At 44.9% G+C, this 27,712-nt stretch overlaps 1 protein-coding gene across 1 annotated transcript; it reads right to left on the bottom strand.

Moving 5' to 3' along the window:
* Positions 1-295: 295 nt before the first annotated feature.
* SERPINB5 (serpin family B member 5) lies at positions 296-27,260 on the bottom strand. The gene is made up of 7 exons (XM_048508405.1): positions 27,206-27,260; positions 18,072-18,249; positions 14,670-14,807; positions 10,204-10,321; positions 6,929-7,071; positions 4,657-4,824; positions 296-2,407 (listed from the first exon to the last, which is right to left on the bottom strand). The coding sequence occupies exons 2-7, from the start codon at positions 18,237-18,239 to the stop codon at positions 2,015-2,017; spliced, it is 1,128 nt and encodes a 375-aa protein (XP_048364362.1). The 5' UTR covers positions 18,240-18,249; positions 27,206-27,260; the 3' UTR covers positions 296-2,014.
* Between the last annotated feature and the right edge of the window lie 452 nt (positions 27,261-27,712).

The following is a 27,712-nucleotide window of genomic DNA, read 5'->3' as shown; positions in this document are numbered from 1 at the left end:
TTAATTACAAGCTTTCCATTTTTGAAGGTCTTTCCCACTTTTGTCAACAGCATCCAAGAGTCAAAACAGATGGTATACTGAGTAGAGGAGGAGGAGGAGGAGGAGTTTGGATTTATATCCCCCCTTTCTCTCCTGTAGGAGACTCAAAGGGGCTGACAATCTCCTTGCCCTTCCCCCCTCACGACAAACACCCTGTGAGGTAGGTGGGGCTGAGAGAGCTCCGAGAAGCTGTGACTAGCCCAAGGTCACCCAGCTGGCGTGTGTGGGAGTGCACAGGCTAATCTGAATTCCCCAGATAAGCCTCCACAGCTCAGGCGGCAGAGCTGCGAATCAAACTCGGTTCCTCCAGATTAGATACACGAGCTCTTAACCTCCTACGCCACTGCTGCTCCATTAAAATTCATTAAAATTCATTAAGAGTCATTAAAATTGCGGACCTCAAAATGTTTAAGGAAATATTGAACTACTCAGAATCCTTCCAATACTTGAGTTTCCATAGGGCATGAATCAACCAGTGCTGGTATTTCGCTCCATCAGTACACACAAACACATCTCAAAAATCTGGGTATCCAATCATGAGTACTGAAGTGTTGAAGTGGCAAAATATATGCGCTTGCCCTCTTTGTGCTTATCAGAAAGATCATAGGTAGTGCCATATCCCCTTAAGTATGGTTTGGGCACCATAATTAGTGCAGAGAAGGGCAAATAATGGCCTCAATTCAGAGTGAGGCTATGGGGCTGGGGGGCTGGGAGGAAAGATAGTTTAATACCCAGTTGTTGACTGAGAGTGCCCCCACACACACACACACATACAATCCTTTTAGCCTTGAGAGAGAAAACACAGAAGAGCAAGACAGGTGCCTGTCTCCTTTCAAAGCTGACAGGATTGGGGGGGGGGGGCACTTCGGTTATTCAAATCCATGTAAAGTGGATGATTAAATCCTCCCCACCCTCCCTACAGGCCTCCAGCTCAGAATCTACCTTCACAAGTTGCCAGATGATTTGTGATCTCCTACTTGTTTACTCCTAGCAATATAAGATTTGTACAGTTCCAGTAACAGTTTTAGGGTGATTCCGCACAGCACATTAACAGCAGAGCTCGACTTGTGTCCGGCTCGGGTAGTCCGCACAGGCACAGATCTCGACGCAAGTCTGATTCTCCTTCGACTCACCTAAGCCGGGACTTCTCGATCCCTGCTCCGACCTAGTACTTTTGAATGAACTCGTGTCGAGCTCAAGGTTGCGCGGACTGTCTGTTGAGCTCGACTCGACTCGCCCCTCCAGCCAATTGCATCATTCCTGTCTCTGCCCAATCAGGGCTTAGTTTCCCTATAACCAATCACGGCACGCTTTTGGCCAGCCAATCATAATCAACCATTGAGAGCATGCGTACAGCCGGAAACTCACGGAGCCGGAAAGCATTTGTTGGACTGAAACGAAGCAGGGGACTGTAACTTGTGACAGCTTGTTCTGTGGTTTGTTGGTTCAAACAGAAATCTCCGGCGGAGGGAATGCCTATATTAAATGAGGCTGTTGTTTCTCTGTAAGGGCTGTTCTGAATGTAAATTTATTCTTCTAGAGTTTCACAAGTGGAGCTGCCTTGTAATTGAGTACATTCCTGCCCGGCCGACTCAAGTTGAGCTCTGCTGAATGCACTGTGGGAAATCACCCTATTAGTAACTAACTGTTGTTCTAGCTAGATAGTGTTTTTTTTAGATCCAGACAATCATTTGAAGCGTTGCCCTCCAAATTCTAACCATTCCCTCAAATGAGGGAGATTAGCTGCATTGTTTTAAAGTCATAGAATAAAACGGTTCCCCGGCTGCCTATAAAAATTATGCATATCTGCTTCGAATATCTTGTTTGAATATGAGTTTCATATAAAATTATACTTCCTACTCGAGCTAGAAAGCATCTTAGTTATCTTTCAAAACTTGATACTTGGGTTTCAAAGGGTCGTAGAAAAGGGGAAGCAATATATATATTTATAAATCTAGATTTTCTCATGTTCCATTTAAGGAGAACAGAATCTGCCAGCAAAAATAATGTTGCGAGTTTTGTTGTGCCTAAATAAGAAAACAAATGGATGGTCAGCTTTAAATTCATCTTTGTGTTGTAGGATCCGGTATCCCGGCACGTCTCGGGAGTCTGCCCCGTCTTCAACCACGTCCAGTGAGACTCTGTGGAGCACCTGTGACAGAACCACCCCTTTGGTCTCGGACATTTCAGAGAAATCAGACACATTTTCATCAAACGGGTGGGTCATGCCAAGGCTTTCTAAAACTGGCTTGAAATCATACTCCCCGTTGATCTTGAATTTAGGAAGAAACACATTCACTTTGGCGTTGGCCATTGCACTGGGATTGGTCCATTGCAGGAGCTTCTCGGGTGTTAACTCTTTCTCAAGCTGAAGACATAAGAAAGAAAGTGAATTAAAATATCAGTATTGTTGGCCCTACAGTAGGTAACACCTCTTAGTTGTCTGGACGATGAAGCATAGCATAGCTATCTAATATCCAAATCTTGTTTGTGTACATAGCTCTTGTTGGAAGTGAAGGACTTACGCTGTTTCTTAGCCTCAGACTTCAAAGGGGAACAATAGCAAGTTGGAGAGATAGAGGGGTCAGGACCCTCAACATCATTCCTTTTCGTTGCTCTGATGCTTCCCCTTTCATGTATAGACCAGCCATTCTCAACCAGGGTTCCCTGGTATCCTAGGGTGCCGTGAGCATGTCCCAGGGATACCACGGCAACACTACCACCACCACCCCCTCGTTTTTGTGGTGTCTCCCACCGGCGCCAGCAAGGACATGGAGCTGGCCCATGGGGCAGGGCGTGCCACAAGGTCAGCAGCCACCACCCCCACCCCCCGTGCTTCCCTTCAGAGTGGGAGGGGAAGGTGGGGGTGTGGCAAGCAGGGGCAATGGGAGGGGAAGGTGGAGAGTGGCGGCAGGGGTACCGTGAGATATGAAGAGTGAGGTCAAGGGTACCCTGACCTCAAAAAGATTGGGAAACACTGGTATAGAGTGTTCCTCTCAGGGGATTCTTCTTTCCTTCCAGATGACACCTTCTCTCCACACTCTTCTCCATCTAGGCACCATGAGAACAGGACCAGCCTCCTGCATCTCTAACCATCAGGCAGCCCAATCCAGAGCCCAAGGTGGGCGGGGACAGTGCCACTGTGGTACCATCCTGCCACATCTGGGGCTTTCTGGTGGGGCAGGAAGAGAAAGACAAACAAAAAAACTCCACTGCCAGAAAGCCCTCCATTGGGTTCAATGGGGTTCCGTGCTTCCAACCAGCCCTTCGGGGGTGAGGCGGCTTATAAATCCCATAATAAATAAATAAATAAACCATAGCCCCTGGGTGGAAGCCGACTAAGGTCAACTTCACCCCCAGGACCACCCCTGGAATGCTCCCCGCATCCTGCACCGATGGGGCTGGGACATGGCGGCTACTTCTGGAGGTCAAGCATCACAGAGCCACAATTCATACTTATCGACGGCATAGTTCACAGGTCCAATTCATTGTGGTGTTGTTATACTCTCTCTCTCCTTAATAATCTGAGACCACACATCTGAAAGACTGGGACCCTTTCTGCACAGGCCAATAAACCTGGGACAACAATGGGTTAAACCCAGTGAGGGGGGACTTTGCACGGTTCCTGCCCCTAAACTGGGTCTGCCCCATGTTTTCCCCCCAACTCAGGTTTTTCAAGAATCACAATTTTTGTAGTTCTCTTGTCTTCTGTGCCAATAAAGGCTTGCTGCAAAGTTCTCTTGTTCGAACGCACCTAGCAGCCATGGCTGAACGAACGGCTGCCGCAGGGAGGCACGTTCTCTTGTGAAAATTGTGGTTCTTGAAAAATCCTTTCCCAGCCCCTATCTGCAGAGCCACTGAGGGGGAACGGGCCATGTCATGGCCCAGAGGGTCAGCCCTGCCTACCTGTGAAGCTGCACTTTGCAGGCAGGCAGGGAAGAAAAAAAGATGTGCCTTCGTGTGAAGGCATGAGTTCAAGTCAACACGCTGGCTATCCACAGGACAGCCAACCGTGTGAACAGGCCAGGTGAGGACAGGTTCATGTAACCTGCCTTTACCCCATTTTTATTGACCCATGCGGAAAGCATCCAAGGGCCTTTCCCCACTTACCTTAAGCCCCGCGCTACTTGAGGAGAGTAGCTCGGGGTCCCCCGGCACTCCCCACGAGAGGGGCGGTGACAGCGCAGCCGCGCCAACACTGCCACTGTCATGCCTCCTCAGCGCGCGGCATCCCTGGCGCTCTTGCAAAGGGCGCCTTTTGATGACCCCGCGCAGAGCGCCGGGTCGTGGGGATGCCAGGGCACATGGCATAGGGGGGATAGGGGAGAGTGGGGAAAGGCCCCAAGTCTAGCCATTTGAACCGACTCGCTCGCTAATCCTGACCAGCAGTCATTATTGGTGGTGGCATCCATTTCCAGAACTTTTCCAGAGTTTTCTTACATATCTCTCTCTCTCTCTCTCTCTCTCTCTCTCTCTCTCTCTCTCTCTCTCTCTCTCTCTGATTTCTGTGTATTATATGCTTGCTTATTTTAATTTTTAATAGGCAGTTTCATGGGGTTTTTGTTTCACTGAATGTTAAAGCAGTTAATAAATTAATTACTCAATGACATGTTCTACCTGCTCCAAGCCTGTAGTATCATCTTCAATATCTTTAGGTAGTAAGATGAGCATGCTCATGTGTTTGTTGTGACAAGGGAGTTCCAGAATCTTGGTTTTCAAATCATTTATGTAACCCAGGCAAAACGTGGCTTCCAAGTTCATCATCTGCACTGGTTTGGTTTCAGTCTGTTAAGAATAACAATGTTGCTTGTTATTAATCATCGTTAATCTTTCCCAGTTCAGCATACTTTACCTCCAAACTTTGGAAACATGTGTAAAGAAGACAGGAACCCTAAGAAAATTTCCTGTGCCATGGAGAGAAACACATCTTGCCATGACGTGCCTCTGAAGATGCCAGCCATAGATGCGGGGCAAATCATTAAGAGCAAAAACTACCAGACCACAGCCATGCAGCCCAGAAAACCCAGAACGCCCAGTTGGTTCCAGCTGTGAAAACTTTCAACAATACATTTTTCCTAGGGAAATCTGCTACCAGCAAAACTGCTCCATCTTTGCATACGTCTGTTGCAAGAAAGCCTGACGAACCAGCATGATGCAGTGGATGGAGAGCTGAGCTAGGGTCTGCAAGACCCCAGTTGGAATATGCATTGACTTTCAGATAGCCACTCTCTTCCAGGTTAACCCACTTCCTAGAATTGTTGTGGGGATGAAGAAAGGAGTGGAAACTGATGTTGCAAGCTGTTTTGGGTCCTTGTTGGGGACAAATCACCTTTGGAGGAACCGGCCGCTGATGGTGCCCCCCCTCCTTTGGCCCTTGACATCTGGGCCATTTGTCATCCAACGAGACTCACCATTCCTCCCTTTTGGGGGGAGGGAACTTTAAAACTAGAATGCTGGACGCCACTTATATTTTCATTTTATCGAGATTTTTGTACAATTATTAGAATTTATTCTTATGGTTTATAAGCTGCCTCTAAATGTTTTAACTATCTTATATTATTTACTTCTATATGTTGTACACCGCCCGGAATTATGAGGATAGGGGCCGGTATAAAAACCCTAAGGAAATAAATAAATAAATAAATAAATAAATAAATAAATAAATAAATAAATAAGTAAGTAAGTAAGTAAAGTAAAAGAATGCGATGCGTGCGATGCGTAAATGCGTCTGCGATAGTACGTGGTCGCAGTAAGTAAATGCGTAAGAAATGAAGTAAAATAAATAAATAAATAAATAAATAAATAAATACAAACAATGCTTTGAGAACTGCAATGGGAGGTGACAATTGGTGACGTAAAATCTTCAGTATAACATTACATTTATATTTTGATTATCAAAATGTGGGGAAACTTTGGCTCTGTGTTTTAACATTCTATTCCAGAACTGAGAACTAGCATGGTGTAGTGATTGAGAGCAGCGGACTCTAATCTGGAGAACCAGGTTTGATTCCCTACTCCTCCAGCTGAAGCCTGCTAGGTGGCCTTGAGCCACTTACAGTTCTCTCTGAACTCTCTCAGCCGACATGGAGACAGGTAAGCAAACCACTTCTGAACATCTCTTGCTGCCCGAGGGTGGATCACTTCTTGTGCGAGGCCCCTCTATAATGATACACATCACACCATTGCTGGGGTAATAAATTGGCCATAGCCATTTTATTGAGCAGAGGCGTGAGGCTAAGCATGGGTCTGGTCATGCGGGTACGTGCTACAGCTCAGCAGGGAGGGTGCCCTGTCCCGAGCTTCGCTCTACTGTGGGGCTCTGCCGGGCGGCCGCTCCTGGCCAGAGACGTTCCCCCTTTCGGCCCGGTTCGACAGGGCGGTCGCCTCTTGTCGCTGTTGCCGTTCCCAAGGGGAAGGCGCGGCTCCCTAGCCCCCTTCCCCTTGCCCTTCCAGATCAATACCCATGCGCCAAACCGCCGCGAACTAGGCTATGACAGAACAGCATGCATTAACATATAAAAGCAGGGTGAGGTGGGTGGGCAAATCATCGGCCGGCGAGCACATGGCCTGAACAAAGGAGGGCAAGCCCCTTTAAAGCCTCGGTTCACTCCTCCTTTCATCCGGTGACGCTGCCCCTTCCTATAGTGGCTCCCTTTCCAGTTCCGCCCTCGCCTGGACAGTGCCAGCTGGGCTCGTTCCAATCCCCCACCCCGATCAGCAACTCCGCCTCGTGGTAATTCACAGGCGCCTTTTGCCTTGAAAACCTGTGAGGTTGCCGTAAGTTAGCTGTGACTTCATGGCACTTTCCACTCCCACTTTCCAATAATGTGGGCAGCAAACGTTAGCAAATTCCACTGTTTTTAGTGGGAAGGCTTATATGCTTTCATACCTTGTTTATTCTGAAAGGGCATTCTTTGATTTGTTCCTCAGGAAATTTCTTCATCCAGTTTGTTGTAAAATAGGCTGCATTTATGAGGATGATCTTTGTCTGGTCATTAACAGTCCCCTCAACCAAAATGTTCTCCATTTTGCCTGTAGACCCAGTGGAAAGAGAACTTCATTGAAAAATTATCCCCCAATTACAACACATAGAAGAAAAGGGCAACGTTAAAACTCTTCCAGAGAATTTCAGTTCGGGCATGTCTTTATTTATTGGTATTTGTTTCTTCTTAAGTGCTTCTACCCCACCTGTCTCTCAAGAAGTAGGACAAAAGGTGACTTATAATGAGTGACAGTCAATCAACACCACAGTGTAATAAAACCTCTAATAAAAATATTTTAGATATGACGAATCTCAGACACAACAAGTCTGTGGCTGATTCCGCATGGGCCAAAAACAGTGGTGTGAAAACTGTGAAAACAGCGTAAAAGGGTTTAAAACGGTGTAAAAGGGTTTACACCATTTGCACACTGTTTTCACACCGCTGTTTCTGGCCCATGCGGAATCAGCCTGTGAGTCTTTTCCCCGGGCACAGAGAAAGGCAGAGCTGGGAAGCTCTTGCTGATCTCCAAGGCCCCTTCTGCACATGCAAAATAATGCGTTTTCAAACCACTTTCACAACTGTTTGCAAGTGGATTTTGTTATTCCGCACAGCTTCAAAGAGCACTGAAAGCAGTTTGAAAGTGCATTATTCTGCATGTGCGGAATGAGCCCAAAAGAGCAGCAAGAAACTCTTAGGCACAGGTTTTTATAGTGCCAGAGAGAAGAATAGGGTTGAGCAGTTTGTTTCCATATCCTCTGGCTGGAACACTCCCTTCCAGAATTCCCTGGGAACTTCAATGTCCACTCTTTGTCAGAAAGCATACAAAACTCACTGGCCAGTTATACAAGCCATATTTACTCCGTGGCTGTTTGCTTTAAGTGGGATTTTCCCATGGGTTTTTTATTTGCACAAGTATTCTCCATGGTTTCTTGTTTGCACAGTTTTTTGTTTGCACAGGGATACTGTGAAGTATCCCTAACTGAGCTGAGTGGCCATTCCCTCCCTCCAGTGGTCCAACCTCTGTTGGGGGAGATTGCCTGCCACCTTTTATTCCCTGCGGTCTTTGCTCAAGCTAGACCAGTGATGGCGAACCTTTTCGAGACCAAGTGTCCAAATTGCAACCCAAAACCCACTTATTCATTGCAAAGTGCCAACATGGCAATTTAACCTGAATACTGAGGTTTTAGTTTAGAAAAAACCGTTGGCTCTGAGGCATGCGTTACTCAGGAGTAAGCTTGGTGGCTTTGCTTTGAAGCAACTGTGCAACTCTTTCAACAGGTGAATCACGACCCTAGGAGGGTTTACTCAGAAGCAAGCCCCATTGCCAGCAACCGCGCTTACTCCTAGGTAAAGGATTGCATTTTAGTTCTTAGTGGGGTTTAGTTCTTAGTGGGGGTTTAGTTCTTAGTGGGGGAAAATCAGTGGGGTTTAACAGCACTTAACAGGGTTACCTACACTGCTTCCCCAAAACTAGGTCTTAGGTTTAATGCTAATAATTGAGCCCAGCAGCCCAGGCCAGCCTAGATGGAGAGGCGGGGGGGCTCTATTTGCGCGTGCCCACAGAAAGGGCTCTGAGTGCCACCTCTGGCACCCATGCCATAGGTTTGCCACCACTGAGCTAGACCATGTCAATCTTTTGTCAGTTTCACTGAGTCTATCACTCCAGCAAAGGAGCTCCAGTGATAGATCTTCAGAGTGATTTTTTTTACAAAAAGAAAGCCTTTCTAATCCTACTGAAATGGTAGCCCAAAGCAGCTTAATAAATCATGAAGTGCTTCTCAAGTTGATAACAAAATACTTCAGGGATTCACGACTGAGGACAGAGCACTATTTAAATATTTCGCCGGAGGTGGTAAAATACCTCTGGCAAGTTCTATCTATACCTGTGATAGCCCCTGTGGTCTTTTGAAAAACTTGTAAGATACCACTTTTTAAAAAGCCTTTTGGGTAAAGTTGATCTGGGCATCATTTATTTTTTCAACCCACCCTTATTTGTATATTTTTAATTATTTGTTTATTTTTTGTTGTTGTTATTCTTTCAAGGCATTGTTAGTGCAGCATCCATCATTCTCAATTGTATCCTTACAATTACTTTGTGAGATAGGCAGGTTACTGACTCAGAACTACACAACTAACTTCCTGGTTCAATGGGGATTTGAGCTCCAAGACTGTAGACTCATACTGTAACCACTACCGCATGTATAGGCAAAGAAATATATCAATATGACATGGATATCTGTTTTTGATGTGGCAATTTGACTGGAGGCATTTTATATATTGTTTTGGGATGAGCAACAATGGCATAGTGGTTAAGAGCAGGTGCGCTCTAATCTGGAGGAACCGGGTTTGATTCCCCGCTCTGCCGCTGAGCTGTGGAGGCTTATCTAGGGAATTCAGATTAGCCTGTGCACTCCCACACACGCCAGCTGGGTGACCATGGGCTAGTCACAGCTTTTTGGAGCTCTCTCAGCCCCACCTACCTCACAGGGTGTTTGTTGTGAGGGGGGAAGGGCAAGGAGATTGAGTCTCCTACAGGAGAGAAAGGGGGGATATAAATCCAAACTCCTCCTCCTCCTCCTCCTCCTCCTCCTCCTCCTCCTCCTCCTCCTCCTCCTCCTCTTCTTCTTCTTCTTCTTCTTCTTCTTCAATGGAATTGGATAGCTACTCTGAGGCCGTTTCCACATAGCCACACTCGGGGTGCGTCGGCATATAGAATGCCGACGCACGTCCTGGTAGGGGCAGGGAAGACAGCGCAGCGCTGCGCCGGTTGCCTGAAGTCGACGCATCTTTCCCTGCTTGACCTTCTGGCTGCATGTGGCCAGGAGCCAGGGGTCACTCGGCCGCCCTGCGCGACAGCTCTGGAGTCGCAGGGCGGGGGGGCGTGTCCCCAGGCCTGAGCGACGCGCTGGAAGGTTGCAGGGAAGGTATGTCGTTCGGGAAAGGGGGGATGGCGCCTTCCAGCCGCTGCCATTCGCATTGCACCCCCCCCCCCATGCAAACAGCTCCCTCGGAAAGGCGTTTTTGACCCTAGGGCGCTGTTATTGGCCTGTGCAGAAAGGGCCTGAGCTTTCTGAGCAAGCTTTTAAAAATATGTACAAATTTTTTTAAAGTAAAGTCATGGAAGAATTTGATTTTTCTTTTCAACAACATTAAGCAGGTCAGTTGATTAAGATGTACTTGCCGTCAGTTAAGTCAGAAACAGATTTGTTGATTTGTACCCTGGTGTCCTCTGCTTTGTCTTTAAAATCGACCAGCTCAAATTCTGATGGGAAAGGTCTTTTGATAGAACTGATAAACTCCTGAAAAATAAAAGAAGAACCATTAATTCCTGTTGTATCCTAGGATTCTAAAACACAGTGCTGCAGCCTTCTACGTTTCAAATTTACAGCAGCAACCTTGTTTAAGATGGATCTCATTTAAATAAGGTAGATTTATATGACCATTTTTCTTCCACCATGAACTGAATTTTTTTCAACCATAAGAACCTTAGTTTAACAAAGGAAAAGCACATTGGTCTTTTAATGGATGTCTCTTGGATGTATTTTTAAAAACATTTTATGACAGGAGCTCCTAAAAGCTGTGACTAGCCTAAGGTCACCCAGCTGGCTTGTGTGGGAGTGCACAGGCTAATCTGAATTCCCCAGATAAGCCTCCACAGCTCAAGCAGCAGAGTTGGGAATCAAACCCTGTTCCTCCAGATCAGAGTGCACCTGCTCTTAGCCACTACGCCACTGCTGAAGAGGGTGAGTGGTGAGATACAATTGTTTGTGCTTTCCAGCCAAAGATGCTCTAGGTTATCACATTATAAATATTGCTATGTCTTCTTTCAATTATACATTTTGATTATACATTAATATGCATCCCTATTCCCTCACCCCCTTTCCCCCCTTCCAACTAGTGGAGGTATGAATGTTTTGGGTATATGGGGGATTATTATTTAAATTGATGGCGTATTCCCCTTGATTATTGTTCTATAGGTACTGAGATACGAAGGAGTTCTATTAATGATTTATAGTTTATAGGAGTGTTTTATGGTTTTACCTAACAGACTGTTGTAAGCTTCCCTGACCCCGTACAGAAAAGGCGACCTATAAGTTAAAAAAAAGAATGAATAAAAACAGTCAAATATCTGTGATCCTCAAAGCTGTGACTGATACATTTTGATTTAAGATGACTGTTTCAGTGTAAATATTTGTCAATTCATTCAGTTTCCCGATAGCAGGAAAAGGAATTAGTGTACTACTGAAAATTATCTGATTGAGCCTTGAATCCCACTTATTGCCATAAATGAATTCACAATTAAAACCAAGTACTTTACTCAGATAGATATTGGACTGTGGAATGCATAAAACACCTTTGTAATCAGTAAAGGGCTTGCTCGCCTGCACAACCATAGGCATTTAAGGTACAAATTCTTGTAAGTAAACCCACAAAATAAATAAACCCTCACATTCATATATTGTTTCATTGATGATGTTAAGATTTGACCACAGTGGATCATTAGGCTTTAGTCAGAGTTCAGAACTATTGATGGTTTAACTACAGAACTTTTCAGACATTAGCCAATGGGGGCAGTGGTGGGATCCAAAAATTTTAGTAACAGGTTCCCATGGTGGTGGGATTCAAACTGTGGCATAGCACCAATGGGGCTGGGCGGGGCACGACAGGGGCGTGGCCAGGCATTCCAGGGGCAGGGCATTCCTGGGCAGGGCTGTGGCAAAGGACGCAGCCGCTGGCGGAGATCATAGGCCCGAGGAAAGCGAATGCATGCAGAGCGCGGGGCTGCCACTGCGCCCGGTGCTGCACCTCCTACTAGACTGCTTCAAGTTCTGCGCGCTACTGCTGAGAGGAGGGGCGTAACTAAGGCAAAAATCACGTGGCAAAATCACCAATTAGTAACCCCCTTTCGGCACACACAAATACTTAGTAACCTACTCTCGGGAACCTGTGAGAACCTGCTGGATCCCACCTCTGAATGAGGGTAATTAATTGTGTGTGCTGGGGATAAGTGCTACCCACAGTCCTCCAGATATATGCAATCACCGTATCTACAAAAAGAGTCAGTGCATGTACTGTCTGCTTCAGTGTACGCTCCAAATGTATACTGATGCAAATGGGCAAAATCCACAAGTGCTCATAAACATTCATTGTCTGTTATTGCTCCCACTTTATGGAATGGCTGCCCTGATGAGGTCAGGAAGTTCCATTATCCTGGTGTTTCTGTCTGTGCAAAACTGATTAAGGAGGGCATTTTTATACAGGAAATACGGCCTGACCTGGATAGCCCCAAGCTAGCCTGATCTCTTCAGACCTCAGCAGTTATACTGGGTCAGCCCTGACAAGTATTTGGATGGGAGACCTCCAAGGAATACCGGGGGCATGACATGGGCTCATTCCGCACATGCAGAATAATGCACTTTCAAACTGCTTTCAGTGCTCTTTGAAGCTGTGCGGAATGGCCAAATCCACTTGCAAACAGTTGTGAAAGTGGTTTGAAAACACATTATTTTGCGTGTGCGGAAGGGGCCCTGGAGACAAGTAATGGCAAACCAATTGAGAATATCTCTTGCCTTGAAAACCCTACAGGGTTGCCTTAAAATTCACTGTGACTTGATGGCTAAAAAAAATAGAGCTATATTATAACAGAATGACTCAAAAAGATGTTTTATGAAGGGTAAAGGGATTGTGGGCAACACTGTTGCATGTAGTCTCTTGCTGTATGTATGGTGGCCTATATATCTGCATAATTTAACAGGTTATATTGTTTCAGCTTTGGTACAAATTTCTGCAATCCTAATCCTTCAACATTTCTTATTGGATCTCCCAACTTGTTGATTGCATTGACTTACACTGTGTAATCTGCCTTGAGACTCAGGCCCCTTCCGCACACGCAAAATAATGCGTTTTCAAACCACTTTCACAACTGTTTGCAAGTGGATTTTGCCATTCCGCACAGCTTCAAAGAGCATTGAAAGCAGTTTGAAAGGGCATTATTCTGCATGTGCGGAATGAGCCTCCGTGAGAAAGAGTTGTGTAGTGGTAAAGGGAACCAGGTTTGTTTTCCCCGCTCTTCCACATGAAGCCTGCTGGGTGACCTTGGGCTAGTCACAGTTCTCTCAGAACTCCCTCAGCCCTACCTATCTCACAAGGTGCCTGCTGTGGAGAGGGGAGGGAAGGTGATTATAAGCCAGTTCGAGACTCTTTACAGGAGAGAAAAGCGGGGTATAACAACCAGCTCTTCTTCTTCCAAATACCACAAATAAATGAACAAATATGATACCTACACGTTATGAAATTGTGACCGTGTTTGTCGAGAGGATTTGGGAAAGCACATGCTTCCTTCCAACACTCACAGTTGGATACCCTTCAATGTAATGTCGAAAAATACCTGATGTGATTATAATTCATAGCATTTAAATAGTTAAAAACTCTTCACGTACATTTTTTGCACTGTAATATGTACCATAGCCCTGGCAGGTAGGCCAGTATAACTATGCAAGTAGGACCTTAAGGTTGAGAAAGAAAGGCTTGCCTGAAGACCCCTCGGTTAGTTGATGGCAGAGGCTGAGAATGAGCAGTTCCTCAGAGGCCACCTACTGAGTTGATGCCAAAGACGAAGCATGTTTGAAGCCACCTAGCGAGTTCCCGGAAGAAGCTGGGAAAGAGTCACTTGCCTGAGGTCATCTCACGAACTGATGTACAAGATTTGAGAACTGTAGACCTCCTAGACTGCAACTCATTCTCTTAGCCATTCTGCTACGCTTCCTCTGCCTTCATTATTTTCATAAAAAATAAAGTGGAGAGGCACAGTAATGTGAACAGCTAATTAAACCCAAACCTACTGTGCAGGAAAAGGCTCACGTAGAGAGAGTTACTGCACTTGTGTGAAGAACACCACGGTTTGATGGGGTAACACTATTCATTAACTATATCAAAAATTGAAAAGCAGAGGCGGAGCAAGGGGGGACTGTGCCCATAGCACGCGCGTGCCGTGCGCCCCTGCCGTAGCACTGTCCACCCCCCACCCCGGAACAGCACGCCCCATCACACTCCCTCCGCTGCTCCGCCCAGGCGTCACGCCCCACTCGTCTCATTGGCACTATGCCACTGTTGAAAAGACCTCGAATTGAAATTCAGTTAGGACTTGTTAGGTCTACAAAGTAGAATGTATTTTGTTTAGCGTGATTCTGTACAAACCAGCTCTGTTGGGAACATGTGAACATACCACCAAGAGAATTCCACTTTGCAGATGTTATGAAATATGTTCATTGTAGTCAATAAATAACGTTAGCCTGTTAAACAGTGATGTTCTTCATGTGAGAATAGTAAGATTCTGTACACCAGATGTTTCCTGCACAGAAGGTTTGGGCTTCATTATTCTTAAATCAATTTGGGGGACATATGTATAGTAATAAGTGCTTTCTGATGTGGGTAGAAAGGGAATGTTGATAGAAAATCTGTTATCAAAGTGTAATGCAACATTTGCACCAAACTGTAAAAGAAGGAACCACGTTGTGATTTAATTCCTAATGCAGACACAATATTTTAAGTCACAAACAGAAAAAAACTGATCCACAATGCAGTTTAAGATTACCATAGTCAACAGGTTGGCTTTCAGAAAAGTATAATTTCTTCTTAGTGGCTTACCGTAGTGGGGCTCAGGGATTTTTCTACATAGAGCCGTTTGACCATTTTCAGCGAATAAAAAGAGCTAAGTTTGGAAGTATCTGCTGTTAGTGTTTGGAAGCCAAAAGGAACATCTTTGACATTTTCTAGATGGAGGCCCTGTTAAACAATAATATTTCAGATTAAACAGTTTCCAGCGTCGATTTTTGAAAGTACAGTTTTTCCAGTACAGTCAAGTCAAATAAAAGGGAACATGTTATCATAATACCTAACAAAACAGAAACCTGCAAGGACTTGCCAGAGACATTTCATTTCCTCCTTCCCCACTATTTTCTCTTTCCCTTTCCTAGAAGCTCTCATTGACTCTCCCTTTTTCCTCTTTTATCCCCACCAAACAGCAGATTTACCCTTATCTGTCTCTCTTTCAGCTTCCCACCCCCCATTCAGCTTTTACCTAAGAAAACCATGGCACAATTCTGTGGTATCAACAAGTGGGCCAGGTCCACTTGCACCATAGAAAACCCTCAAGGACTTATGGGGTCCATAGTACCCCCCTCCCCATATTATTTCTATTATTGTTTTAGAAGAAGACAAGTTTGGATTTATATCCCCCCTTTCTCTACTGCAGGAGACTCAAAGGGGCTTACAATCTCCTTGCCCTTCCCCCCCTCACAACAAACACCCTGTGAGGTGGGTGGGGCTGAGAAAGCTCCGAGAAGCTGTGACTAGCCCAAGGTCACCCAGCTGGCGTGTGTGGGAGTGTACAGGCTAATCTGAATTCCCCAGATAAGCCTCCACAGCTCAGGCGGCAGAGCTGGGAATCAAACCCGGTTCCTCCAGATTAGATACATGAGCTCTTAACTTCCTACGCCACTGCTGCTCCTTTAACTGTTGTAACCCGCCCTGAGCCCTTTGGGACAGAGCAGAATAAAAATATGAAAAATAAATAAAAATATAAAGCATGTCAGTTACATATTTAAGGTTGGGGATTGGGTTGTTCTCCATTACAGTAAATGTTCATTTAAAACTATTTTTAAAAAATTTTTAAGCTTGATAGTATTTCAACAGACCTTTTAGTTAAACTTTGTCATTAGCACTCTTAGGAAAAAAATCAATGGATCTAATATGTTGCTTTCCATCCTACAATCATATTCGTTCACTGCTTTGGAGGTTGCAAAATCATGCGATATAAGTAAAGTGACCAGATGGTCACCTTTGTAAACTGGGACGGGGTAGAGGCGTACCGGCGGCGCCGGGGCCTTACACAGCTTCTGAAGCTGCGTTTCCCGCCCTGTCACCAGAGGCTGACGGCGAAAGCCCCAAACGTGCTCAACGACGCACATCTGAGAACTACGCACTGCCTTGCGCCCCAGAAGGCAGTGCGGCAGCCTCCCCAAAATCGGGACAATGGAAATAACCCGCAGGACGCGGGACAAATTATGTGAAGGCAGGACTGTCCCGCCAAAAGCGGGACGTCTGGTCAGCCTAGATATAAGTAAAATCCGTAGCTGGTTCTTTGAGTCTGATGCTACTTGCGATATCAGTTTAGCTTGACATTCTATATTTTCTGCATGGTTTATTTCTGTCAAGTAAAATAATTTTTTTCTTGTTATTTAAGTGGTCTTACTAATGCACCTGACTAATGCACATTTTGCCCCTGCGGTTATATATTATGCATTGGCCTTTTTCTGGAATTATAAGAAATTAAGTTGATTATTAATTTCTGATAAGGAGTGTGTTAATTTTTTTACAGGCAGATGCACTCCCTTACGCTACTCTTTAAAGGGCTGCTTTTCTGGTTTTGTCTATTAAAATTAGGAAGATGTTTATATCCTATGCTAAATAAGATTTTTATTTAAATTGTAGCCTTAGGCGTTAAGCTATGTTGAGCACTGGGCATATTTTAAATAGTAATTAGATGGGACTCATCGTTTATGTATTTTGATTTGTTCTGATGTTATTTATTTATGGTATATCCTTGTAGGTTTCTCCATCTGATGGTTATATTGCCTTATGTTATTACCTATCATTACAGCATTAAATGCGATACTGAGTGTCTCTTTCTAGACCACTTCTATACTGTCTAAAATATTATTTGATATGCTATTTGTGCAGTCCTGTGCAGACTGACTCCTTTCTAGTTATTTCATTGGTTTCAAGAGGCTTAGACTATAAGTGTTGCTGGGAATGAAGATCAAGTTCATTCATCTCATAGTATTCCATATGGCTATGTATGAGTGTGAAAGCTAGACATTGAAGAAAGCTGAAAGGAAAATAGTAGATTCACCTGAAATGCGATGTTGGAAGAGAGTGTTGCGAATACTGTTTACCACCCAAAAAGCAAATCAGTGGGTTCTAGATCAAATCAAGCCTGAATTGTCTTACAGTGACTAAACCGAGGCTGTTGTGCTTTGATCACATTGTAAGAAGACAAAAGTCACTGGAAAAGATAATAATGCTAGGAAAGGCTGAAGGTGGCAGGAAAAAAGGAAGACCAACATGAGATGGATTGACTCAGTCAAGGAAGCCACACTCCTTGGTTTGGAAGACCTGAGCAAAGCATTTTGGAGCACATTGTTTCATAGACCCGTTCCTGCACGACCCATACCATGGCGCCCTGGAGGGGCCGACCCAAAGCGCTCATTCCCAGGGAGCAGTTAGCACAGGCAGCGCTGCTAAAATGCAGCAGCGCCGACCTGGCTCCCCTCCACCACCCCCAGGGCGGCGTCAGGCGAACGGCACAGCCGGGAACACGCTGTTTTCCCGGTTCCTCTCCCACTCACCTCATCGTCCTGCGTCGCTCTACTAGACTGCTGAGACCCTCCCTCGCTGTCCTCTAACCCCTGGAGGTCGGAGGGCAGCGTGGGTGGGTCTTAGGAGTCCAGCAGGGTGACAAAGAGGTGAGTGGGGGGGACGGGGAAGAGACGGCTCCGTGCGAAGCCACCTCTCCCGCGCCGGCCTCTGCGGGGGCCGCTCGCACGCTCCCGTGCGAACGGCCCCCACCCCTCCACCGACAGGATTCCTGCCGGTGCAGGGGTGCCCTTTCCGCAGTGCGGAAAGGGCCATAGAGCTGCCATGAGTCGGAAGCGATGACAGCACTTCATACACAAACCTATGGCCTCCAAGCCTTAGCCACTCAGTTTTCACAGGCAAATAATGGACACAGCCACACAGCATTTGACCTTCTCTATTCTTATATTCCACCCTATAGTTTCTGTCATATGACTGAGGATAACTACTGCTAAGCTGGGTGAAACTTTTGCCATCATCCCCTGCTTTACATCTGAATATATCCATGGACAAGTATCATTTAATATATGTAACAAGGACAATTCAATTCACCTCAGCAAGGATCAAAGGTTCATAAAATTGTTATCGCAATTTTCATAGTTGCATCATCCAAATTAAAGTCAAAACATTTACCTGTTTCATTTGGGTTGCTGTATCACCCTGAGCGGCTTTATAGGCGAGAGCCAGAGAAGTCGAAGTGCAAAGGGGAGCAAAAATAATATTGGCCGTTTTATCCTTTTCACTCAATTTTTTGAATACGTCGACCACAAAAGCGATGTTTGCAACCTGGATGGATTCCATCGTGGTGGTTCTGGCACAGAACAGAAAAGTTTATCAGTCAAATAACCAGTCAGTCCTACCTATTTATAAATAACACAGTCCATTACAGCTGAAGATGTTTAAATAAATTTGCTAGACAGGACGCTGTGGGGGGGGGAGTCCAAAGACACGTCCCCCGTAGCAGTTACAGGCCTCCTCACAAGGTTCTGCGCTCTCTCAAGGCCTCAGCCTGAGAAGGAAGGAGATGGAAGGCAACCTGCTTGGATACTCCTTTCCTCCCCACCTGTGAGGAATCTGATTCCTGGACTGTCAAAGACTTTCAAAGCCGGACTCACTAGGATGTTGTGGGTTTTCCAGGGTTTTATGGCTGTGTTCCAGTGGTATTTATTCTGATGTTTTGCCTGCATCTGTGGCTGGCAAGAAGATGCAGATGAAACGTCAGGAGAAAATACTACTGGACCACGGCCATACAACTCGGAGAACCCACAACATCCTAATCCAGTGGTGGCGAACCTTTGGCACTCCAGATGTTATGGACTACAATTCCCATCAGCCCCTGCCAGCATGGCCAATTGGCCACCATCGGATTCCTCCTGCTGAAGGAGGGGCCTTCTCTGAGCCTGCAACCAAGCACTTTGCCTTTTAGCTCACAGCAGTTCTCTACAGTGCTGTCTCCTTTGGTGAACGGACTCAGGGCGAGCTACTTGCCTGAGGCACCTCAGCTGGGGCAGGGCTACATGAATGGCATTTGGGCTCTGAGTCCTGATTGGCCTGCTGATTGGCCTGCTGATCATCCTGCAGGGGCTCTGGCTGCTCTGGGCCCACCTCTTGTTGGTTCTCTGGCTGACCTGAGCTTTCCTGATCCTGCTCTTCCCCTGAGGATGCCTCGTTCCCCAGGGGGCAGCCCATGATGCTACCTCTAAACTCAGAATCAAGAAAATGGTACCTCCTCTTCAGCCTGTATCATCCCTTCCACTCTTTCCCTGCCCCCCACCCCTCATGAGGAGAACCAACCATGATGAAGCCATACAAGTGGCCATGTCCATTCCTTGCACTAGGCTGACATAGACCATGTTTCCCCTGTCCCCAGGACAAGCTGTGTGGCCATTGATCACCCTGATGGAACGCTAGGCAGCCTTGAAGGAGACCTGGTTCTGGGTTGGCCAGTTGGTTCACCACCAGCATCTCCCTTTCCTTCTCCCACAGAAGTTGCTGGTCATGGGTGAGATCTCTGCATCCCAATAAGCTTATTTAAATCTGCACTGGATTCTGGCCTGAATGACTAAACCCATACTGTAAAAATCTGCAGCCAAATAATTGATCGGTTAGTTTTAATCAGTGTGTCAGCACCTACCCCGCACCCAGAGGTGGGATCAAGCAGGTTCTCACCAGTTCCCAAGAGTGGGTTACTAATTATTTGTGTGTGCCGAGAGGGGATTACTAATTGGGTCCGCTTTTCCGTCTCCACGCCCTCGCCTCCCTCTCTCTTCTTCTTTCTCGTAGCCCGGAGCTTGCTGGCTAGTAAGAGGAAAGACCCTTTAACTACTGTTGGGTCCAGTAGTTAGTTGTTTCTGTTGGCAGTAGACGATAGGACTTGCTATAATGAGTTTAAATTATGGACAGGAAGATACCAGCTGGAAATTAGGAACTTTTTTTTTACAGTAAGAGTTTTTTACAGTAACAGAGAAATTATTAATGCCCCGCCCCCGGAATGCCCGTCCACGCCCCCGTCATGTCCCGTCCAGCCCCATTGGCGCTACGCCACTGTTTGAATCCCACCACCATGGGAACCTATTACTCAAATATTTGGATCCACCCACTGCCCACACCCACACATTTAATTATTCACCCAGGATATGGTGAAGGCCCTCCTTATCCCCTGGATCACCAGACCACAGTTGCTCTAGCAGCAGCAGAGTACACAACCTGAAGCCTTCCTCTTCTATACAATTGTAAAGGGCAATCCACCTGTTACTGCTTGCAATCCACAGGGAGTCCAAGCCTGATAGATTCCTAGAGAAGTGGTATAGTACAGGGAGATGCAACCATAAGCAGCGTTACACTGTCCTACACAACAATGACCTCATTGGCAATGTGATGATGTCACTTCTGCTGCAGCTGGAAGTGATGTCACTGCATCACCAGCAGCAGTCTAGCACTTGGTCAGAACTCTGCGGTTGAAACACAGATTTACAGAGTTGCCGGTGAAGCGGTGACGGTGCTTGCATTTGTGCTGGAAGTGATGTCATCCCACCAGGACAATGCCAATTACCTCCCATTCTCTTTATGTTCTCCTGCTGCCCAGCTGAGCAGCAGCACGAAATGCTGGTGAAGTGCAGGAAGTCTCATGCCCTAACGGAAGAACCTGCAATCTTTTCTAAGCCCATTGATTTTGGTTGATATCAAAAGGAACAACTCTTCTTAGGATGACACTATAAAAGACAGAGATTCAAACCAAGAAGTCCCTGATTTGATTCTTGCTTCTTGAACGAAATGGCAAGGAGCCTTAGACAAGCCACTCTGTCTCAGCTCGCCATGTGCTCTTCTGAGATAACAATAACCACGCTACTGTGGTCAGAAGAAATATTGTCTAGCCCTCTCTAACAATTAGAGCTGCCATAATGCATAATAGTTATGGCAGCAGTCCCTTGTCATTTTCACTCTCTCCTAACCTCTGCCACACTATATAGTCACTTTAATTTGATGTTTGATGTGAAATTGACAAAGCTGATCCAATTGCCCATTTTTTTGCCTCAATGTTATATCGCTAATTTGATTGAGAAAAAAATAATTTCTTTTAAAATTGAGGATGAAGGGGAGGAGAAAATGGCTGGAGGGGAGGTTAGGTGACTTCATGGGGGTGTGGAAAAGGATCAGGTGTTTGGTGGGGCAGAGAACGAAAGACTATTTCAATAGGATTGCATGGTCAAGGGAAGCTGGTTCAGAAACAGATCAAAAAACATTGTGGTAAAAGTGCTCGAGAAAACGACAGAGGAAACATGAAGGGAAAAGGTTCCTGAAACCAAAAGGAGAGAAAAAAACATGCAGAATTCAAAGAAAAATAGCTTTGGGTGGCAAGATTTGTTATTAAAAACTCATGCAAGAAAGGCCTTTGACTCCTCTGCATATTTCTTGAAGTGTCCTTCTTCACTTATCCTTCTTTCTCATCAGTCCATTGTCCATCTGCACTTTCCCTTCAGGCCCTGTGTCTCTGAACTCCATATCTCATCGTTTTCTTATCTCCTGGATATACATCCTAGTCCTCAGTTTCCTGTGCAAAGCTAATCTGGCTTCCTAGAACCGTTTTTCTAATTTTTATCCCAGCTCTCTAAAATTTTACCTAGAGTGTTTTTATAAATCAACTTTGTCTTATTTGTACATTTTGTCATTTGTCCAGGTTTTAAAATCCAATCAACCCCATTTCCACAGGAAAGAAGCTCACAGTAGCTACCATGCTAGGAAAGACAGAGCTTCTCCTGTGGGAATGGAACACCCAGCAGCAGACAGAATCTTGATTGTAATATTGATAGCCAGTGAAGCAAGAGCACAAAATCACACTTGCTAAGCCATTAGTCATTGGGAAACCTGCCAGTGTTACTCAAAAGTGGTGAGAGTCTTGACTTTTCAGAGTGGAGAATTAGCAAGAGTAGACTCTTGGCTTAGCAAAAGTCTGGGCAAGCTCAAGATCTTGGTTGTCTATGTTTACAAAAATCAGCTCTTGCAAGAAATTCGGCAGGAGAGCAAATAAGTTTTACACACACATTCAGTCCTAAAATAAGCTGTGTTGAGTGGATAGGTTTGGAATAGATGAGGGAATTGGAGAGTAAGCATTATAAGCAGGGTGGAGTGACGCAGGGTGGAGTGAAGGGAGAACTGAGACATAAGCTAAGCAAACTACAAGCTTCCGGCACGTTCTTTTCTTCTTTGGCACATTCCTCCTGCGTCTTCAGTGAGCATCCAAAAGATCCCACAATGCAAACTGATGACATTGATGTACAGTGAGCTGGTTGCCCTCCTTCCCACATTCACAAACAGAGATTACCTTCATCAAACTTTCTTATTTTGATTTTTCTCAAGAAATCCTCATTAAATACTGCTGATTGCTGGTTGCTGATTGGTGGTGGGCAGTTGTGTTGTGTTGGTGCAGTGGCCCACCATCGCAGTCCCTTTACCTGCCACTGGCAAATTCAGCAGTGGGAGAAAAGGGTGGATGGAAGCTGGTACCACGTGCACCATGACAACATAGAGGCCAAAAACCAGATGTGACTCACTACATCATGGTGGAGCTATAAGTATTCCCCCAATTGATGGAAGGATTTCTAGACCAAAATGCCACTGACAACACTGAGCAAACCCATTTCTGCCTCTCTGTGTCCCTCAAGACTCTGCCCCCCGGTAAGCTCTCACCTAAGTAGTATATAATTACATCAAAATATTTTTAGATTATATATTGGCATGATGTTTTAATGTTTACACTTCAGTTAACATATGAAACTTATAGAAGAGTTTCCTCCCACACAATTTTCAGGGAACAGGTTGGGTTTTTAAACTCTTTGTCGATAAAAATCTAAATATGGAGCAAAGAGCTATATATTAGTAATTTGAGTGGTTTACTTGTACAACTTGGAAAGGCTGTGTGGCTTTAAATAACAGATGTTCCGTTTGTGTGGATCTTAAAGACCAAATGATTTCTATTGAACTGACTATCTCAGTGGTTCTCAACCTTCCTAATGCCGCGACCCTTTAATACAGTTCCTCATGTTGTGGTGACCCCCAACCCTAATCATTTATCCATTCTACAGATGGAGAACACTGATGCAGAGAGTCTTAGGCGACCCCTGTGAAAGGGTCGTTCGACCCCCAAAGGGGTCCCGACCCCCAGGTTGAGAACCACTGGACTATCCCATTCTTTACTGGGGTTGTTTTTAGGCACCATGACTCACTACAGTGTATTGTGTTTGCATTGTGTTTGCATTGTATTTTAGAGATTTATTGTGATTCCATGTTGGAAACCACTCTGGGAATGACTGTGGAAACAAGGAGAGTAGTATAAAAATGAATGAATGAATGAATGAATGAATGAATGAATGAATGAATGAATGAATGAATGAATGAATGAATGAATGAATGAATGAATGAATGAATGAAGAGGTTCCTTAGCACTGTCGTTCGACTGTCACAAAAAGAAAGGAACAATGCATGGTTGATGAGCCACAGTTTCCTTACATTGTTGGAAGTTCTATAGTACAAAATCCTAGTACACCAGTGCAACTCACATTATTCCAGCATTGCAGGGTTATCAGAAGGGCTACGCCTTTCAGAATGACATGATAAGGCCCAGACGGTGTGGGAGGGCACATGCTGTGGTTCCTGCCCATGGCAATGATAAACAAGTTTTTCTAAAGTTAACAGCTGTGGGGAGGTACCACAGCAAGAATTTCTGTTTCATAGTCTGGGACTATTACAGCAGCTGAGGATGCAGCAGCAATGCTGTGGTTGTCATGACACCGAAATAATGTGAGTACTGAGGCCTAATTTACATGTTGTTCTCCGAGCACATGGGTTGGTTCTGTATGCCCTGATAGGCCACAGTTGACTGGGACCATTTCTGGACCACTTTGGAAATAACACGACTGTGATCATTCTGTCTTTGTACAATCCAAGCACTCCTACAAAATGGTGCCCCAGAGAATAAGCGCAGCTTGGTTAGTACGGAGGAGCAGGGACGTCTTAGTTGATAGTTCCATGGGAATGTCAACTCAATGCATGGCAGCTGTGAAAAAGGCAAACTCTATGCTGGGGATCATTAGGAAAGGAGTTGATAATAAAACTGCAAGGATTGTCATGCCCTTATATAAAGCAGTGGTGCGACCGCACTTGGAGTACTGTGTTCAGTTCTGGTCGCCACATCTCAAAAAGGATATCGAAGAGATAGAAAAAGTGCAGAGAAGGGCAACGAGGATGATTGAAGGATTGGAGCACCTTCCTTATGAGGAGAGGCTGCAGTGTTTGGGACTCTTTAGTTTGGAGAGGAGACGTCTGAGGGGGGATATGATTGAAGCCTATAAAATTATGCATGGGGTAGAAAATGTTGACAGAGAGAAATTTTTCTCTCTTTCTCACAATACTAGAACCAGGGGGCATTCATTGAAAATGCTGGGGGGAAGAATTAGGACTAATAAAAGGAAACACTTCTTCACGCAACGTGTGATTGGTGTTTGGAATATGCTGCCACAGGAGGTGGTGATGGCCACTAACCTGGATAGCTTTAAAAAGGGCTTGGACAGATTTATGGAGGAGAAGTCAATCTATGGCTACCAATCTTGATCCTCCTTGATCTCAGATTGCAAATGCCTTAGCAGACCAGGTGTTCAGGAGCAGCAGCAGCAGCAGAAGGCCATTGCTTTCACCTCCTGCATGTGAGCTCCCAAAGGCACCTGGTGGGCCACTGCGAGTAGCAGAATGCTGGACTAGATGGACTCTGGTCTGATCCAGCAGGCTAGTTCTTATGTTCTTATGTTCTTAAAGGGATGCGTAGGACATGTCGCAGCACTCCCGATGACTCATTTCTTAAGAGAACAGCTTCAAAGTGAAACAGTGAGACATTTTGGTGTCAGTCTCACACTGACTATCTTTGTTGGCAAATTAACATGCCATGAAAGAAAAAGGGCAAACCATTAGAGCCAGGTCGGGTGAAGAAATATCCTTTTCCTTGGGGATAAAAATGCAATATATACCCATATGTGGTTAGAATGTATAGAAGTAAAAAATATGTGGGAAAATGTGATAAAATATATAGAAAAATATGTGAAGGTAAAAATAAAGATAAATATAGATTTAGTATTTATGGGTATATCAGATTACACAATAATAGAACAAAGAAAGAGAAAGCTTTTCAAATTCATGATCAGAGCGGCCCATGCAGTAATAGCATTGGGGTAGAAAGACAAAAAAATATGGACAACGCAGAAATGGTTGGAATATATATTGGAGCAAATACAATTAGAAATTTTCGACACAATGTCAAGAAATCAAATATGGCAAGAAAAACAAAAGGGCATGAAGTGGATTTGGATGGAATTCAAAGACTGGCTAAACGAAATTGGAATTACAGAAGAAAAATGGACAAGAAGATTGAAAAGAATGGACCTGCTGCTGCACATCTAAAGAAGAGAAGAAGAGGGGGGAAAGGGGGAAAAGATATGGAGGAGGTATATAAAGTATACAATATAAATGTGTAATAATTCCGAAATATCAATAAAAAATATTTTAAAAAAAGAAATATACTTTTCCTGATCAAGCTTTTAATAAACAGCTTTACATTTATTACGATAGGTCGGTTTGAACCCACAGTGGAACCCATGAGCAAGGACATGACTTTGAAAAGTGGATTAAAGTTGAAGACGAAAATAATTACTGTTTGCCTCCTGTTTTTCAAATTGCTTTTGAGAGTTATTTATTCACAAGGGACGTGATCAGCCCAGGATAGAAACCACTTTCTTATCTTCATGTCAGAATCTCTTTGGGAAACGATGAGTAGGACAGGGAAGAAGATTGTAGGCACATGGTGATGATGTAGTGATGGGGATGCTAGTCTCTGGCAGGGACCTGGGGACCCCCCTGGAATTACAAGTCACCTTCAAACTCAGAGGTCAGTTGCCCTGGAGAAAATTGATGTTTTGGAGGATGGACTCCATAGCTTCCTGCCCCACTGAGGCCCATTCCCTTCCCCAAGCTCCATCCCCAAATTTCCAGGGAATTCCCAACCTGGCTCTGGCAACCCTACCTCTCCCCCATCCCCGACTGGTAGCCAGGGGAAACCTCTTAACCCTGCATAGTTGCTAGAGTAATTCAATTTTGAATACCTTTAATGGCATATAAATAGTTTAACATTAACATTGCAAGATAATAATAGCCTTTACAACTTCTGACGAGTTAAAATGACACCATTTAAAAATTTAGCCACCGCTTCCAACAGCTCGTAGTTGTGGCTGTTTAAAAGATATATAACCTTCTGTTTATCTGTCATGCCTTCACTTCCATGCAGGAAGGGGATTATGTGCTTCTTCCTATCTATCTCATAAAAAGGACAATTCAACAGCATATGAGATACTGTTTCCACAGAACCCATGCCACACGGGCATTTCCTTTCTTTATGTGGGATTCCAAGGTGGCGTCCAAGGCTAAAGGAAGAAGGCAGGGCATTACACCTAGCTAAGGTGATTGCTCTGCGCCACCCTGCATAGTGATACAGGCCCTGGGATTTTCCCTCCACAGCCCAACCTTCATCAGTATCCTTTGGGTTGAACAGAAACAATACAGCAGCTATTTGGCCCGTTCTGACCAGCACCATTAAATTGCAATTCTTTCGTGACATTTCGTAAAGAAAAACACTGACAGGTCATCATCCTAGCCATGGTGAAAGTGAACGTTAGATTTGCCGCCCTCCTAGTCTTCAGAGCCGGTATTAGTCATTTGAATAACACCACAAAGAATGCCAAGTTAAGGTTACACACCCATGAGGGAAATTTCACCTGGAACAGAGTCTTTACGAACAACTTGACTGTCGACATAAAACATATTCACACGATGAGGATCCGTGCGAAAACTGTCAGTTTGTGAAGTCAGCTTGTGAAGGTGAGCTTTTAAAATTATTTATTTAGAAATTTCCAAGGAAAAACCCCAACAACTGAAAAGCACCGAGTCTCAGATTTTAGTCAGGCTTATCACATTGTGAAATCGTCGCGGTTAAGCAAAATATTCCTGGAAAGGGGTCAGGAACAGCGCTAATTTGAGAAAAGCCAGTAGCTCTGTGTGGGACCGAAGGAAAAATGCTTCCTATATTTTACATGTTTCGTTTTTCCTACAATCCTTCGCTTCTTTCTGCTTCTTTGCATCCTTTAGGTAAAATGCTAGAAAATTACTAGGTGCATATTTTTAAAAATATACAATATATTCATATATATATATATATATTAAGCACTTACCTGTCTATGCAGCAGCTCCGGTGACTGAACTAAGAAAAGGGTAAGGGAACTAGCGTCACTGGAAGAAGAAAGAATGCACCAGCTCACCTGAATCCGAACGCCACTCCCTCTTTTCTCATTTCTCTCTCTGTCTGTCTGAGTCATCACTCCGGGCAACTTACACCTGATAGAAAAAAGTGATTCAGGCTGAATTCTCTGGCTGTAAAGCTCCAAGGAGCTGTAGCATGCTGCAGCAAGAGCCTTCCTAGGATGCTTCCTTTCTCAGGTGAACTTTGCCAGTGACTGTCAGGCCACGGCCACTGGGAGGTCCACAGGCGTGCAGACTTCAAACTGTTACTGGTAGAGAACATGTTGTCACCTGGCAAAACTTTCCAAAAGGAAAAGAAAAAGGGAAACAGCAAATCATTCACCTTTCAATTGCTAAGCCTTGGGAATTGGTCTGTCCCAGCTGGGAAATTCTTGGATATTGGGGTGTGGGAACTGGGAATAGCAGGGTTTGGGGAGGGG

Source organism: Sphaerodactylus townsendi, linkage group LG09 (assembly GCF_021028975.2).
Source record: "Sphaerodactylus townsendi isolate TG3544 linkage group LG09, MPM_Stown_v2.3, whole genome shotgun sequence".
Lineage (NCBI taxonomy): Eukaryota > Metazoa > Chordata > Lepidosauria > Squamata > Sphaerodactylidae > Sphaerodactylus > Sphaerodactylus townsendi.
Note: the sequence above shows the minus strand (reverse complement) of the source record. Positions and strands in the feature narration are given on the sequence as shown.

Bases quoted from the DNA above. Each gene is read 5' to 3' on its own strand.
- SERPINB5 (XM_048508405.1), bottom strand. From the start codon at position 18,239: ATGGAATCCATCCAGGTTGCAAACATCGCTTTTGTGGTCGACGTATTC. The intron at 10,322-14,669 runs GTAAGCCACTAA...TTTATTTTTCAG, and splicing joins AATCCCTGAGCCCCACTACG to GAGTTTATCAGTTCTATCAA. The intron at 4,825-6,928 runs GTATGAAAGCAT...TATTCTTAACAG, and splicing joins GCCCTTTCAGAATAAACAAG to ACTGAAACCAAACCAGTGCA.